Raw genomic sequence first — 11,458 nt, 5'->3', positions numbered from 1 at the left:
CACATGGTGGCTGGCCAATGCCAGGAGTCCAGGCTGCCAATAGCAGCATCCTGGGTTTCGTGTTTATGCACTGCAGCTGCGATTTGCTGAAACCCTGCGGCGATGGACGCAAGGAACTAAACCTCGTTTGAACTTTGCTCAGTTTCGTGAAGTCGATTGACTGAAGGAACAGACGACGCGCTTCAGGATGGAAGGTCGCAATGGGATGATGCTGTGCAGTCGGAGGTGTTGGAGGTTGCGGCGAGCGGTGTCCCTGTCGCTGTCACCTGACCAATGTGGAAGGCGCCCCTCTCCTCCCGCCATGACAGCTCTTGGCCACGTCAATCATCCCCGCAGCACAAGTACCTCCGGACTTCACCATCTTGACACCCTGGGCTCTCAGCATTTGGACATGCCCAGGGTAATAAAGCCGCCGAGGAAGCCGTCCCAGAGGGCTTGCGTGAAATGTCGCACCCTCAGGGTGAGGTGTGTCCGGCGAGACGACGGGAAGCCGTGCGCCAAGTAAGTCGATTGATATACAGTTACTGCCGTGTGACGACTAATTATTGTAGGTGCATTGAAGCAGGAGTCAGATGTATGATACCAAAGCCGGGGCAGTTCATTGAGCCTGATCGATCCGTGATTCCGCCTAGCATCAAATGCTCTGCTGAAGACAGGGCGAATATGGAACGACTAGGCGAGATGAATGCTAAGCTCGAGCACCTCATGCAACTTCTTCGAGCTAAAGGGTTTCTCATTACCACCTCAGAGCGTTCTTCCCCCCTGGCCCACCCCTGAACCTCTATAACCATGTTGAAGCTAGGCAACATGAAGAGGCAGTTCAGGCACCGCCAGACTCAACGACTGCAAGAAACTTTGATGAACAATCCTCAATCGACAACGTTGAGCACTTACCTGACTTGGACACGGATTTCAGTACTGTCGACACCTTACCATCAATAGATCTTCCCCCACTGCCAACACCGCCAGAGTTCACCAATGTATACAGCAACTGGATTCCCCGTTTGGGCCTTAGTTTAACGGTTCTCGAACACCTCCTCGACGGCTTTCGTGCCATGAATTTATACTTCCCCTTTGTTCTTATTCCTCCGGATTTTACCGTCATATCAATGGCAGAGGAAAGGCCATTCCTACTGCTCGCTGCAGTTGCAAATGCCTGTCACACATACCCTAGTCTACAAGAATCTCTCCACGAAGAAATGAAACAGATGTTGACGCGGCGCCTCACTACGGAACATGGGAAAGACCTGGATCTGCTCCAGGGTCTGCTTATTCACCTAGCGTGGTCGGTTTTACATGTTGAATTTTCCTATTTGTTTCCTAACCGACATCAGGTTTCACTATTACTCGGACCCCCGAAGCTCACAAGCCTACGAGTATCTGCAAATAGCTATAAATATGGCCAATGACCTTGGTCTGAATCAGGATGTTTTAAATGGGCATTCTGGTTTTCTTAAACGGGAGGCAAATCGTGCCCTGTTCGGGTGCTGTTACCTTTCTCACATGTAAAACATCCCCCTTATTCACCGCGTCGCCATTTCGACTAATTTCAGACTAGAGTCGCCGTATCTACAGGAAATCCGAGTAATCTCGAGGCTTCACATACCATCATCGCGGCTGCGGAGAGCTTGTCATGGGAGCAAGAATATCCCACCGACAAATTGATATATCCACTATTGAGACTGCAATCGTTTGTGGAGATAATTGAGCAGACTTATGCTCTGGGAAATACGCAAATATGTGGACTCCCAGGATTTTTCCATGCTCTGCATTTGACCAAGTCGGTGGAAGAATGGTGGGCGACTCTATCGATGGACATTCACAGCACCGGTAGAACCCCCTGTCCATGATTAACCACCTTAGGCTGACCAGGACATGCCCAGTTCTTCTGGCAACCAGCTATCGAGGATTCCTGATAAGGATCCATCAAATGGGACTCGCCTATCGACACGGGCAAAAACAGACTCCACAAAACAATTCAGCTCATACTACGATGCGTGCACCACCAAAAATTAGCATCAATCTCACGAAATCAGTTAGCTTCTCAAAGGAGTATCTCGACTGGATTATGGTAATTCCCACAAACGAGTACAACAAACTGCCCGTTGCAATATGGTACCAGCTGATACTGGCAATAACGGTGCTATACAAACTCTCCCTGGGGCTATCGAATATACCTGGCAGGGACAGCGGAATTGCGCAGCAAACTGCGAATCTGGAAGGTTATCTCGGCATATTGTCTAATCGCATGCGATCCACCCTAACAACATACCACTCGAAACCTTGGCCTCATACACAACGTTTTTTTGCGATGTTGTCTAAAATGATGGATAATACTAGGAACTCCTGTCAGACCGCGAGATCGCATTCTGCGGCTCCTCGTCATAAATACCGCACGAATCAGAAATTCGCTACAGACTGGGGACCCAAACGGCCTGCATCTGGTGCAGCGCCATATGGCTATCCCAGAACAGGCATTGGGCGGCCACAAGCTGCGCCTGATTTCCACAACAACCATCAATTCCAGAGTTCAATCACTGCCGATATCCAGCAGATCGAAAGCGACAAACTATGGAATGACTTCCTAGCAACAGACCCATTCCTCAACGGCACAAACACATCCCCAATCTCAACTCCCTACTCACTTTCACCCCAAAATCAAGGAAATACATGCGTCGAAACTCTTTTCCCGTTCGGATCAAACCTCGCGGGCAACACAGTAAACAACCCATCCTGGTCCCTCGGCTCATAATCCAACGACAACGCCGCCTGAACCAGAACATCCAACCCAAACCTCTCCTTAATCCAATGCGCAACCATATCCATCCCCGCAACCGCTCCGCTCCCTGTCCAGATATTCCCATCCGCTATCCACTTCTTCTCCTTGGTCCATCTCACTTCAGGGTATCGATTCTTCACCCACTCATGTTCAAGGTTATTCACCGTCGCGATTCGCCCATCCAATACCCCAGAGCTCGCAGCCACGGCCGCACCAGTACACGTCGTGAAGAGCAACTTCCCCGCCGCCACATGCCGCTGAATCAGATCCTTGAAACTTTCAGGGATATTCGACCTCGCAGGACTATCCCCGCCAACAAGAAGGATATCCAGCTCAGGGACATCCTCAACGCTGACCGTCGGAACAAGCGTAATTGCACTCGTGAGCAGATTTACTGGCTCGATACCCTCGCCGATATGGTGGAAGACGAACTCCGGCGCTCTGGCGATTGTTTCAGCCGCAATGGGGGAATAGAAACTTATCGCGTTCATGAGCCGCTTGCTTGCGGAGTTTAAAAGGTCGCAGGGCCCGATCACGTCGATGGCTTGGTAGTTGAATACTAGGCAGCCGATGTGGATTGGTGGCATGGTTTATATTTTTGGGTAGAGGGGGATTGTTAGTGGTGAGGATGTTTGATGTCTGATGTCTGATGTCTGATGATTTATGGTACGTAAAACGCCGAATGTTGATGAGCGAAGTTCATACTCGGGAATGAAAGAACGTCACCCTTAAATGCTCTTACCACCTAACTATCCAGTCATCATCTTATTACAAATCATTCGAGGCACGGGGCGGGATTCACCCAAGTCCGTTCTTCTTTGCCTTCACCGAGGTCCCAGTCCGGTAGGCAACAGAAGCAGATGGACGCCTAGAAGTGAGTAAGTAGTCACCCGGCCGTGGCGGGGATATACCAGATATAGAAGCAGCGATCCTGGTGCCTGGTGGACTTTGATCGGAAGGAGCGACTGCCAGCACCCGTGGGCCAGAAGCTCGGACCCGGCGATGCATACTACCAGAGACATGAAGAAACTGGCCGTAGATACAGCTAGCTACAAACGGATGCGGCTTTCCAAGAAGATACTATACAGATCTATGAAGTGCTGTGCTCAGAAATCTACATCGCTGCTCCCATCAAAGCGACAGCAACACAACCAACAACCATCCCAACAGCTCCCTTCACCTTAACGGCGGCGCCAGTAGGATCCGTCTCGGCGCCAGTCTCGGTTTGCGATACCGAGCCTGAGGAAGTCTCCGATGCCTGAGTACTAGAATCCGTAGGCGTAGGGCTAGCTGCGGCCTCATTCTCAGAACTTGTCTCCGTCGAAGTAGGCTCCGCAGAACCGGGAGAAGAAGCATTCGTGAAACTCCCCGCAGTGATAGTAATAGGTATATACGCCACCTCCGACGTTTCAGTCGAAGTACCTGGGAAGTTGGCGTCAGGACCGCCGGCGCTCTCTGTGCAGACGGCGGTGTCGCCTCCGACAGAGCATTTGGCCGTGAGCCAGCTAGAAATTCAAGTCCATTAGCTCTTAAGTACGTGGAGAATTCTGAATCTCGGTCGGATAGGCATACAATTCCGGTCTTCCATCCCAGACGTAGGTCGTGGAGTGGCCGGCTGCGATGAGGGTCAGACCAGATCCCATGCCGCAGTCAGTGGCGTCGGTTCCGGGAGGGCAGTTGATGCTGTAGGTTGTTGCGGTTGCATCCTAGATATGTAGATGTCAGAGAGCGTTTTGGTAGTATGTATGATGCAAGTGGAGATCGAGATAATTAACTGGATTCAACGGACATTTCCAACAATTGAGGCGGCGAGAGGTTGTTCGTCTGCACCGTAGATGTACATGGAGGTGACTGTGCTGTCGCCGCAGGCAACAGATGCCAAGATCGAAAACAGGAGCGACTTGAGCAGCATTCTGACCGAATTTGTTGGTGAGATGAGAGAGAATCCTGGAGAAGAAGAGAAGTAGAAGAACAGCGAAATCAAAAGGGAAATCAGGGGCAAAATAGATTAAGAAACGCGAGCTCAGGGCCCAGGCGGCCCAGCGCTAAGGATTAATCGAACCAAACAACAGCATCCATGTATGCAGCATGATTGGAGGATCTACCCGGATATACGGGCCATATGTGGAGACTCGGTTTCGCCTCATCATCTGGAGTAGTTCCAAGATGTTCCACGAGCAGGGCTACCCCAGTTATAGGTAATAGAGTCTTCTGAGCCAGACATTACTGGAACCGATGACTTATGAGGCAGAAGGAGGGGGGTGGTTAGTCAAGACTCTGAACCTGAAGTCGGAAGGTCAGTCGGAGAGCTCTGTTTCTTTGGTTCCAGAGCCGTTCATCGCGCCTGTCCTGCTGGGTTGGCGGGAGTCACCGTCCTAGGGAGTTGCGATGAAGCCTCGGCCGAGACTGGAGGAAGCAACTGGGGCATCAAACCTGCCTGCCGAGGTACTACCCTAACCCGAGCAATGTTATACGTTGCTACCAGTGTCCTCTAGGGGCTACCGCAGTATGGATGGGCAAAGATCTATTCTCAATACTATCCGCATTGGATTATCTGGCCGCCCTATCTTGCTTAAATTAGCTTTCTGATTGATTGTGACCGAAAGCAGTAGGGCTTTGATTCTATATTTCTTCGTCATTCAACTTCTCATCAGCCCAATAGAAGTCTGTCGACCGTACGACCTGCCTATTTAGGATATCGGATTGACGACCTCCGATCACCGAGGTTTATGCAGAAATTTTCTGCTATTGCCACCGTTCAAAAAAGTTATGTCTCTTCTAGTTGCTGTTTCCGGCTAGATTGCTTATTATTATCTGTGTATTTAAACCACCGTTTGCAGCTAGATTGAGAAATCAGACCTTCATTCTTTGATCTTATTAGAGGTTGATATCGAGTAATTTACACCTAGACTGATGCCCATAAATGGATATTTAAAGTTAATAGAATACTTACTTCCGCCAGTATTATTTGATAATAGCAAGACCTTCCAAGGTCTTGGGCTTGAAATTTAGAGGGAGCTATCCAAGGCTACAGAAATATTCTAGTCTAACTCGAGTCTCCTCGCAGAGAATAAGGTCAGTTCAGTACTGGTATATACCGGGCTAAGCAGGGGGAACGCAAGGAGGTGTTATCAAGATAGCCGGACAAAAATATTATAGAGCTGGGACCGAAGTATAGAAATAACCGGCTTCGGAGTTAGAGATAAGTAGTAAGGTGCAGCAAGGAATAAGGAGAGAAGGAAAAGAAGGAATTTTATGGCGTATGAGTAACTCAACGACCTGATCACTTACTGTTGGCCATATTGCAGAGTGTATGGGGTACTTGCCGTTTCCTCCACTGATGTTCACGTCAACTAAAGGCTGTTCAAGCAACACCTTCACAAGACTGTCATTGTCCCGCCCCCAAGTAACCGCGACATGAAATGGAGTCAACCCCATTGCCTCCTTCACATTCAGACCTTCTTCTGGGTCAGCCTCCACCAGGGCCTTGATCAAGGCCCCGCTACCGATTGACATTGCCCTACCTAGAGACGATTCTCCGTCCGTGTCCTGGTGGCACAATATCTCTTTTTTGCAACCAAATAAGAGACCTTCAGAAGGCGAACGCCTTCCTCTTGTCCTCCTCTTGGATTGAACGCAGTATTGTCCTCCCTTTGCTATCCTCCGATACAAACTGATGTGAAGGGAAAGGTCAAGCAAGGTAGGATGCAGCGCGTATGAGGGACAGTTGGTTCACCGGATCCAGGTAGACAGCGACCTCCAACTGGATTTCGAGCGGGAGAATTGAGAGATGTTCGGTTCATCGAAGAATAGCTGAATAACCCTTTGAAACAGTTTCCAAGCTCGCTGTAGGAAATCAGGGAACAGGCGGAGTATCGTCCGGGCCGGTGGGTTCTGCAAAGGGGGGAACTTTCTGTGTGAAGGATGGCGTGCCCAGTAGCTTAGAGGTACACGAAGCGAGCAGCAGAGTGGGAGAGCTCTTGTGCGATGAGAGCAAGGTGAAAAGTAAGAGTACCTAATGGGCCAGGATGATGAAGGTGAAGGTGCAAAAGGAGGATGGAGGAGAGGGCAACAAAAGTCAGAATGGGTGGAAAAGGAAGAAACCAAAACAAACCTGAGTGAATGTGTTTGTGAATTCTGGGTTCACCATGAAGTGGCTCCACGCAAAGGAGCACTCCCACCTATTGTAATACTTTTTCCCTTGTACAGAGCGATGGCCAGGGTGATGGCCTCCCAATATGAGGGAGGCAGAAACCCAGTTGTACCGCAGTGAATATACCGAGTACAACCAGAGAAAAATGTCGTCGACCGGGCGTGAGCTGACCTCGTTGGCTCATCTAGACATTTGTACTGAGCTATCACCATCAAACAAGCCCATGTTCTGGAGCTCCTAGTTGTGGATTAGGTACGACTGCTGCATGGCTGCATATTAGACGTATTCAGGGGACATTTAGGAAGTCACTATTCTCACATAGCTGAGCTCCCAATGGGTATAGAATGAGTTTTCTGAGATTCATACTCAATAATACAAAAGCCAAGTTGAGGTGTTACCTATGCTACACATCCTCACTCCCTCCTAAATGCTTCCAGCTGAGTTCACTCCGTTCTAACTCCATCTGAGGCTGAAGTTCTCTCCTTGATGGCCGCTTCTATGAGCTTCACGACCCCAGCATTACGATGCTTGATTGCTATTTCGAGCGCCGTTCGCCTGTTCCAATTAACCAAATCGGTTCGGGCGCCAGATTCGAGAAGCACACGGGCAAAAGCAGGACGCATCCCACTTACAGCAGCGTGGTGCAGGGGTGTATCGCCGTGGATATCGCAAATGTCGGGGCAGACATCCCTGCGGGCAAGAAGCAATCTCACTGTACAAATCTTGCGTGTTATAACCGCCAGGATGAGGTTCCTGCACGTCCAGCACGCTTGTCTAAATCAAGTTCATCTCTGGCGAGTAGTAAATCCCGAGCTTCATTGCTGCCGTACAAGATTGCATAATCCAAGGCCGAACGCCCGTGTCCGTCCATCGCGTTGACATTCACATTCTTGTGTTTCAGTATCAACCGCACCAGGTGTGTGTGACTTTGCATCACTGCCTCTAGTAGTGGTGTACATCCATTGCGGTTCGCACGATTCACATCAGTTCCAGGATGTTCCAATAACAATGTGGCAATGTCTTCACGATTAAGGTGCACAGCAGCGTCCAGGGGAGATTGCCTTGGGCTGTCCCGGGGGTCAACCTCAATGGAAGGCTGTTCCAGCAATAGTTTCACGGCCGCGGAGTGACCAGACCAAACCGTCTCCAAGATGGCAGTAGACCCAGATTTCCCGCTAATATTGATCCCGGCCGGGTCCTTTTCCACCAGCAACTCGAATACCGGCCAATTCCTTTCCTCGATCGAACGTATTAATGGCGTATATCCAAAGTCGTCTTGAGGATGCAGTTTGCAACAATCGGAAAGGCACACCAGGCTCATGAGCGAGAAGGTTTCCGGGATGCAGCCTTTCGCAATGAGGTGCAAAACTGTCTGTCCGATTTCATCCTTTGATGCTAACTGGCGAGAGGATATCAGGGAAGCGAGGGGTGGGATGGTGCGCAGGAGTGACAGTTGATCTTCTGGGGCCAGGTAAACCGCGATCTCCAGCAGAAGTTCGGCCGGCAGATTGTGCAGCCTTGGAGACTCCATGAGAGCGGAGGGCCAAGAAGGCTGTACTGGATAGGATAGGAGTCAACTGATGGGCACGGAGAGTGATAATAAGAATGAGGAAGGGTTCTGGAAGGATGTGTTGAAGATGAAACAAAATCCAACACAAACGGAAGAGGTGGAAGAAAGATGAAGTGAGAGTGAGAGAATGTGAATGTGTTACCGAGTCATCTCCTTCGCTTTAGAAGTCTCAACACCTCTTTCCACTTCATCCAACTGTTCCATCTTCTTCTGTCCATTACCACCTTCTCAGCTAACACAGGTCTCTCACTACTCTCCAGCACCAGTCCGTCCCAGCCCCTCCAACAACACCGCGATCTTCTCATCCACCGCCGCCATCTCCCTCCTCAATCTCGCCGCCTCCAGAAACGCCAGCTGAAGCTCACTCGCCTTTCCATCATTGCGTGAGGGGCCACGAGAAGCTGAACCTGAGCCTGAATCAGCGACATCCGCGCGCTTCCAACCCTCTGCAACTTCCAGATGTCCCAACTGCCCTTCGGGTCCATTCGACCTCCCCCACCCCCTCGTCCTCTCAAGCAACATCCCAATCTCCCCATCATCCACCTGCTCCGCAACAGCAATCCTCGAAAGCGCATAAAGCGAGTGACAAACAAGCAGCGCAACGGTATACGTGACGAAAATAGCAAGGTTATCACCCCTCAAACTCTCGCCTAGATTACTTTTCCAGATGAAACCAAGGTACACGCCCAAACCGGCAAGAAAGGCATATACGGCTGTTGAGAGGAGCGCGACGGGGGCTGAGATGGTCAGGACTGCGGCTATGGAGGGGACTTGCTCTTGCAATTCATTCTCCAGCCATGGTGAGTCACTCTCCAGGTTTGAGGTCGAGGTTATACTTGACTTTGTGTTCTTCCGTCTGGAAGGGAATTGACCCGGGCCCCTGATCCAGCGCTTCACATCGTCTGCCCCCAAACACCGCCCTAGAATTCGATGCTGCTTGCTCGCATAGTAAACGGATATGATGCTCGACACGAGAGAAACAGCAAAGCACCCTCGCGCCGTCCAATGAACGTGTTCGACATCAGCCAGCCCGAAAGCTGTTATAGCAATCTGGGCTAAGATTGTTCCCTGTTCTTTATCAGCAATGCACTCCATCCCTAATGTGTCATCCTATTCGAAGCATCTTCGACGGAGAAACGCAGACCGATCGACTTTATGGATACATCAACATCATTAGCGGGCGAGGAAAGGTACTTGGAGATATGGATATGGAGACGGAGATACAAGGCCAGCCGTGTCCAATTCCTTCCCACTGAACACAACCTGACAACCATATCATCTCACCGCATCTCGCAATCTCACCGCAAGCCACAGAGTCTACATATCTCTTATCTGCAACCTCGGACACAACCCAACCTCCGGGACAAGAATGAAAGGACCATAAAGGGTTAACTCACAGCAATAGCAACCATTTCACTCTCCCCCTGATGCGCATTTCTGAAATCGGCCGCGGTCCGCTCATCCCCATCCACCTTCGAGGACGTCAAAACCCTCAACTGCGTCTTCCAAACAGTACTGCTCCCGAAAACCTGCAAGATCGTTCCGCCGACGCGTCCATAATGCCTCCTGTAAAATCCAAACAGGCGCGCGGATTCCGTTGCTGAGCGTGTTATTGAGAGGAAGAGGCTTGCTAGGGTTAGGGTGTACATTCTTCTTTCTTCTTGGACCTTTGTCTGTATGGTGGGATAGGGGCAGAGTAGTGAATTTGCAGAATGTTGCAACTTGCAACTTCCGCTCCCAGGATGGGGCTGAAAAGTGGAGAGGCGGCTGGTTAGGGCGCGAAACTTGGCCCGTCTTGCCTATTTGGTGGTTCGAGAGGGTGATCTTGGAGTTCGGATCATGGACGAGGAGGTAGGAATTGCTGATGAATGTAAGTTGTCTATTTAATACCCATACCTGTACCAACGAGGTCTACTATCCAGATACTAATAATGCGGATGTTCATCCGACCAGTGTCTGAGTTCCATATAAAAGCGCATGCGGCTAGCGCGGCCTCCCAAGTTCACGCCCAACGACAAGTTGCACCCTCTGACTTCCCGCTTAATACTGATATTGATAGTGATCTCTCAGGTATGGACCACCCAATCCTTCCTTTCGAGTTGATACTGAATATTGCGACTTTTTGCGACCAAGCGACCTTGAATGCGGTCATTCAATCCCACAAACAAGCAGCCTGCACCCTGACTCGCCGCTTCTAAGATATTGGTCCCTCGCCCGACAAGCCCTCGGTGCAGGATTTCGAAGACGAGTACGGTCATAGACCTGCCCTGGAGGAAGTATTCGACGGACGCATTTTTTGAGTGCGTGAAGTCCTGGAGCTCGGATCTGCTGATCAGGGTCCTCCATGGAGAAGCTCAACTACAACTCTCTCTGTGGAATAACAAAAGACACCTCGTAATTTGAGCCAGAACCTGTTCCCTTTCACTTTTATGAACATTATCCTCAGCGCGGGAAATCTACCCATTACGAGAGCTTTGATTGCTGCCGGTGCATCGATCGAAGCGAGAGACACATATGACGCGACGCCATTACATGTAGCTTACAGTTTTAGGCACAAGGAATTAATTCTTTACCTGCTTAATGCTGGAGCAGACAGTCGCGCATTGGATGATGGAGGGTTCTCGCTTTCCACCAGCGCAGCTTTCAGAGGAAACGCTTCGCTAGTGAGACGGATTATCCAGGCTAGGCAGGACGCGGCGGGTGGAAACGACTTTAGACCCCCTCGGCGCCTCGCAACGCCACTGCGCATTGCCAGAGTCTGCAACAATGAGGATGCAGTACAAGCATTTCTTGAGTTCAGCGCGGACCCCATGGTTCGAAGCCGTGTTGATGAGTTCCCTATTGCGGCCGCGATTAGGCGCGGGCACGATTCCATAGCTAGGCTTTTGGCTGGTGCGACACTTCGTCCTGGAAGGGATATTGACTGCGCCACGGCCGATAGCTCGACGCCGCTACA

The 11,458-nt window shown here is 50.5% G+C and overlaps 4 protein-coding genes across 4 annotated transcripts; 2 read left to right on the top strand and 2 right to left on the bottom strand.

Moving 5' to 3' along the window:
* The first annotated feature begins 43 nt into the window (after window positions 1-43).
* Window positions 44-1,106, top strand: BDV17DRAFT_131864 (uncharacterized protein). The gene is made up of 2 exons (XM_073754151.1): window positions 44-501; window positions 552-1,106. Exons 1-2 carry the CDS (start codon window positions 188-190, stop codon window positions 775-777), a joined length of 540 nt encoding a protein of 179 aa, XP_073614181.1. The 5' UTR covers window positions 44-187; the 3' UTR covers window positions 778-1,106.
* Window positions 917-3,165, top strand: BDV17DRAFT_131452 (fungal specific transcription factor domain-containing protein). Its single transcript, XM_073754149.1, has 4 exons — window positions 917-1,285; window positions 1,335-1,505; window positions 1,559-1,830; window positions 1,884-3,165. The coding sequence occupies exons 1-4, from the start codon at window positions 1,056-1,058 to the stop codon at window positions 2,750-2,752; spliced, it is 1,542 nt and encodes a 513-aa protein (XP_073614180.1). The 5' UTR covers window positions 917-1,055; the 3' UTR covers window positions 2,753-3,165.
* A 129-nt stretch (window positions 3,166-3,294) lies between these two features.
* On the bottom strand, window positions 3,295-4,796 carry BDV17DRAFT_131871 (putative GPI anchored protein). Its single transcript, XM_073754152.1, has 4 exons — window positions 4,569-4,796; window positions 4,352-4,485; window positions 3,582-4,284; window positions 3,295-3,524 (listed from the first exon to the last, which is right to left on the bottom strand). The coding sequence occupies exons 1-3, from the start codon at window positions 4,689-4,691 to the stop codon at window positions 3,894-3,896; spliced, it is 648 nt and encodes a 215-aa protein (XP_073614179.1). The 5' UTR covers window positions 4,692-4,796; the 3' UTR covers window positions 3,295-3,524; window positions 3,582-3,893.
* A 3,955-nt stretch (window positions 4,797-8,751) lies between these two features.
* Window positions 8,752-10,151, bottom strand: BDV17DRAFT_292775 (uncharacterized protein; the record flags this gene model as incomplete). Its single annotated transcript, XM_073762445.1, has 2 exons — window positions 8,752-9,570; window positions 9,900-10,151. 2 exons carry the CDS (start codon window positions 10,149-10,151, stop codon window positions 8,752-8,754), a joined length of 1,071 nt encoding a protein of 356 aa, XP_073614178.1.
* Window positions 10,152-11,458: the final 1,307 nt, after the last annotated feature.

Source organism: Aspergillus undulatus (genome assembly GCF_047715775.1).
Source record: "Aspergillus undulatus strain CBS 261.88 unplaced genomic scaffold BDV17scaffold_35, whole genome shotgun sequence".
Lineage (NCBI taxonomy): Eukaryota > Fungi > Ascomycota > Eurotiomycetes > Eurotiales > Aspergillaceae > Aspergillus > Aspergillus undulatus.
This window is presented reverse-complemented; position numbering and strand designations above follow the sequence as displayed.

Bases quoted from the DNA above. Each gene is read 5' to 3' on its own strand.
- BDV17DRAFT_131871 (XM_073754152.1), bottom strand. From the start codon at position 4,691: ATGCTGCTCAAGTCGCTCCTGTTTTCGATCTTGGCATCTGTTGCCTGC. The intron at 4,486-4,568 runs GTCCGTTGAATC...CTACATATCTAG, and splicing joins CCGCCTCAATTGTTGGAAAT to GATGCAACCGCAACAACCTA. The intron at 4,285-4,351 runs GTATGCCTATCC...TTGAATTTCTAG, and splicing joins TGGGATGGAAGACCGGAATT to CTGGCTCACGGCCAAATGCT.
- BDV17DRAFT_131864 (XM_073754151.1), top strand. From the start codon at position 188: ATGGAAGGTCGCAATGGGATGATGCTGTGCAGTCGGAGGTGTTGGAGG. The intron at 502-551 runs GTAAGTCGATTG...TAATTATTGTAG, and splicing joins GACGGGAAGCCGTGCGCCAA to GTGCATTGAAGCAGGAGTCA.
- BDV17DRAFT_131452 (XM_073754149.1), top strand. From the start codon at position 1,056: ATGAATTTATACTTCCCCTTTGTTCTTATTCCTCCGGATTTTACCGTC. The intron at 1,506-1,558 runs GTAAAACATCCC...ATTTCAGACTAG, and splicing joins TGCTGTTACCTTTCTCACAT to AGTCGCCGTATCTACAGGAA. The intron at 1,831-1,883 runs GTAGAACCCCCT...GGACATGCCCAG, and splicing joins GATGGACATTCACAGCACCG to TTCTTCTGGCAACCAGCTAT.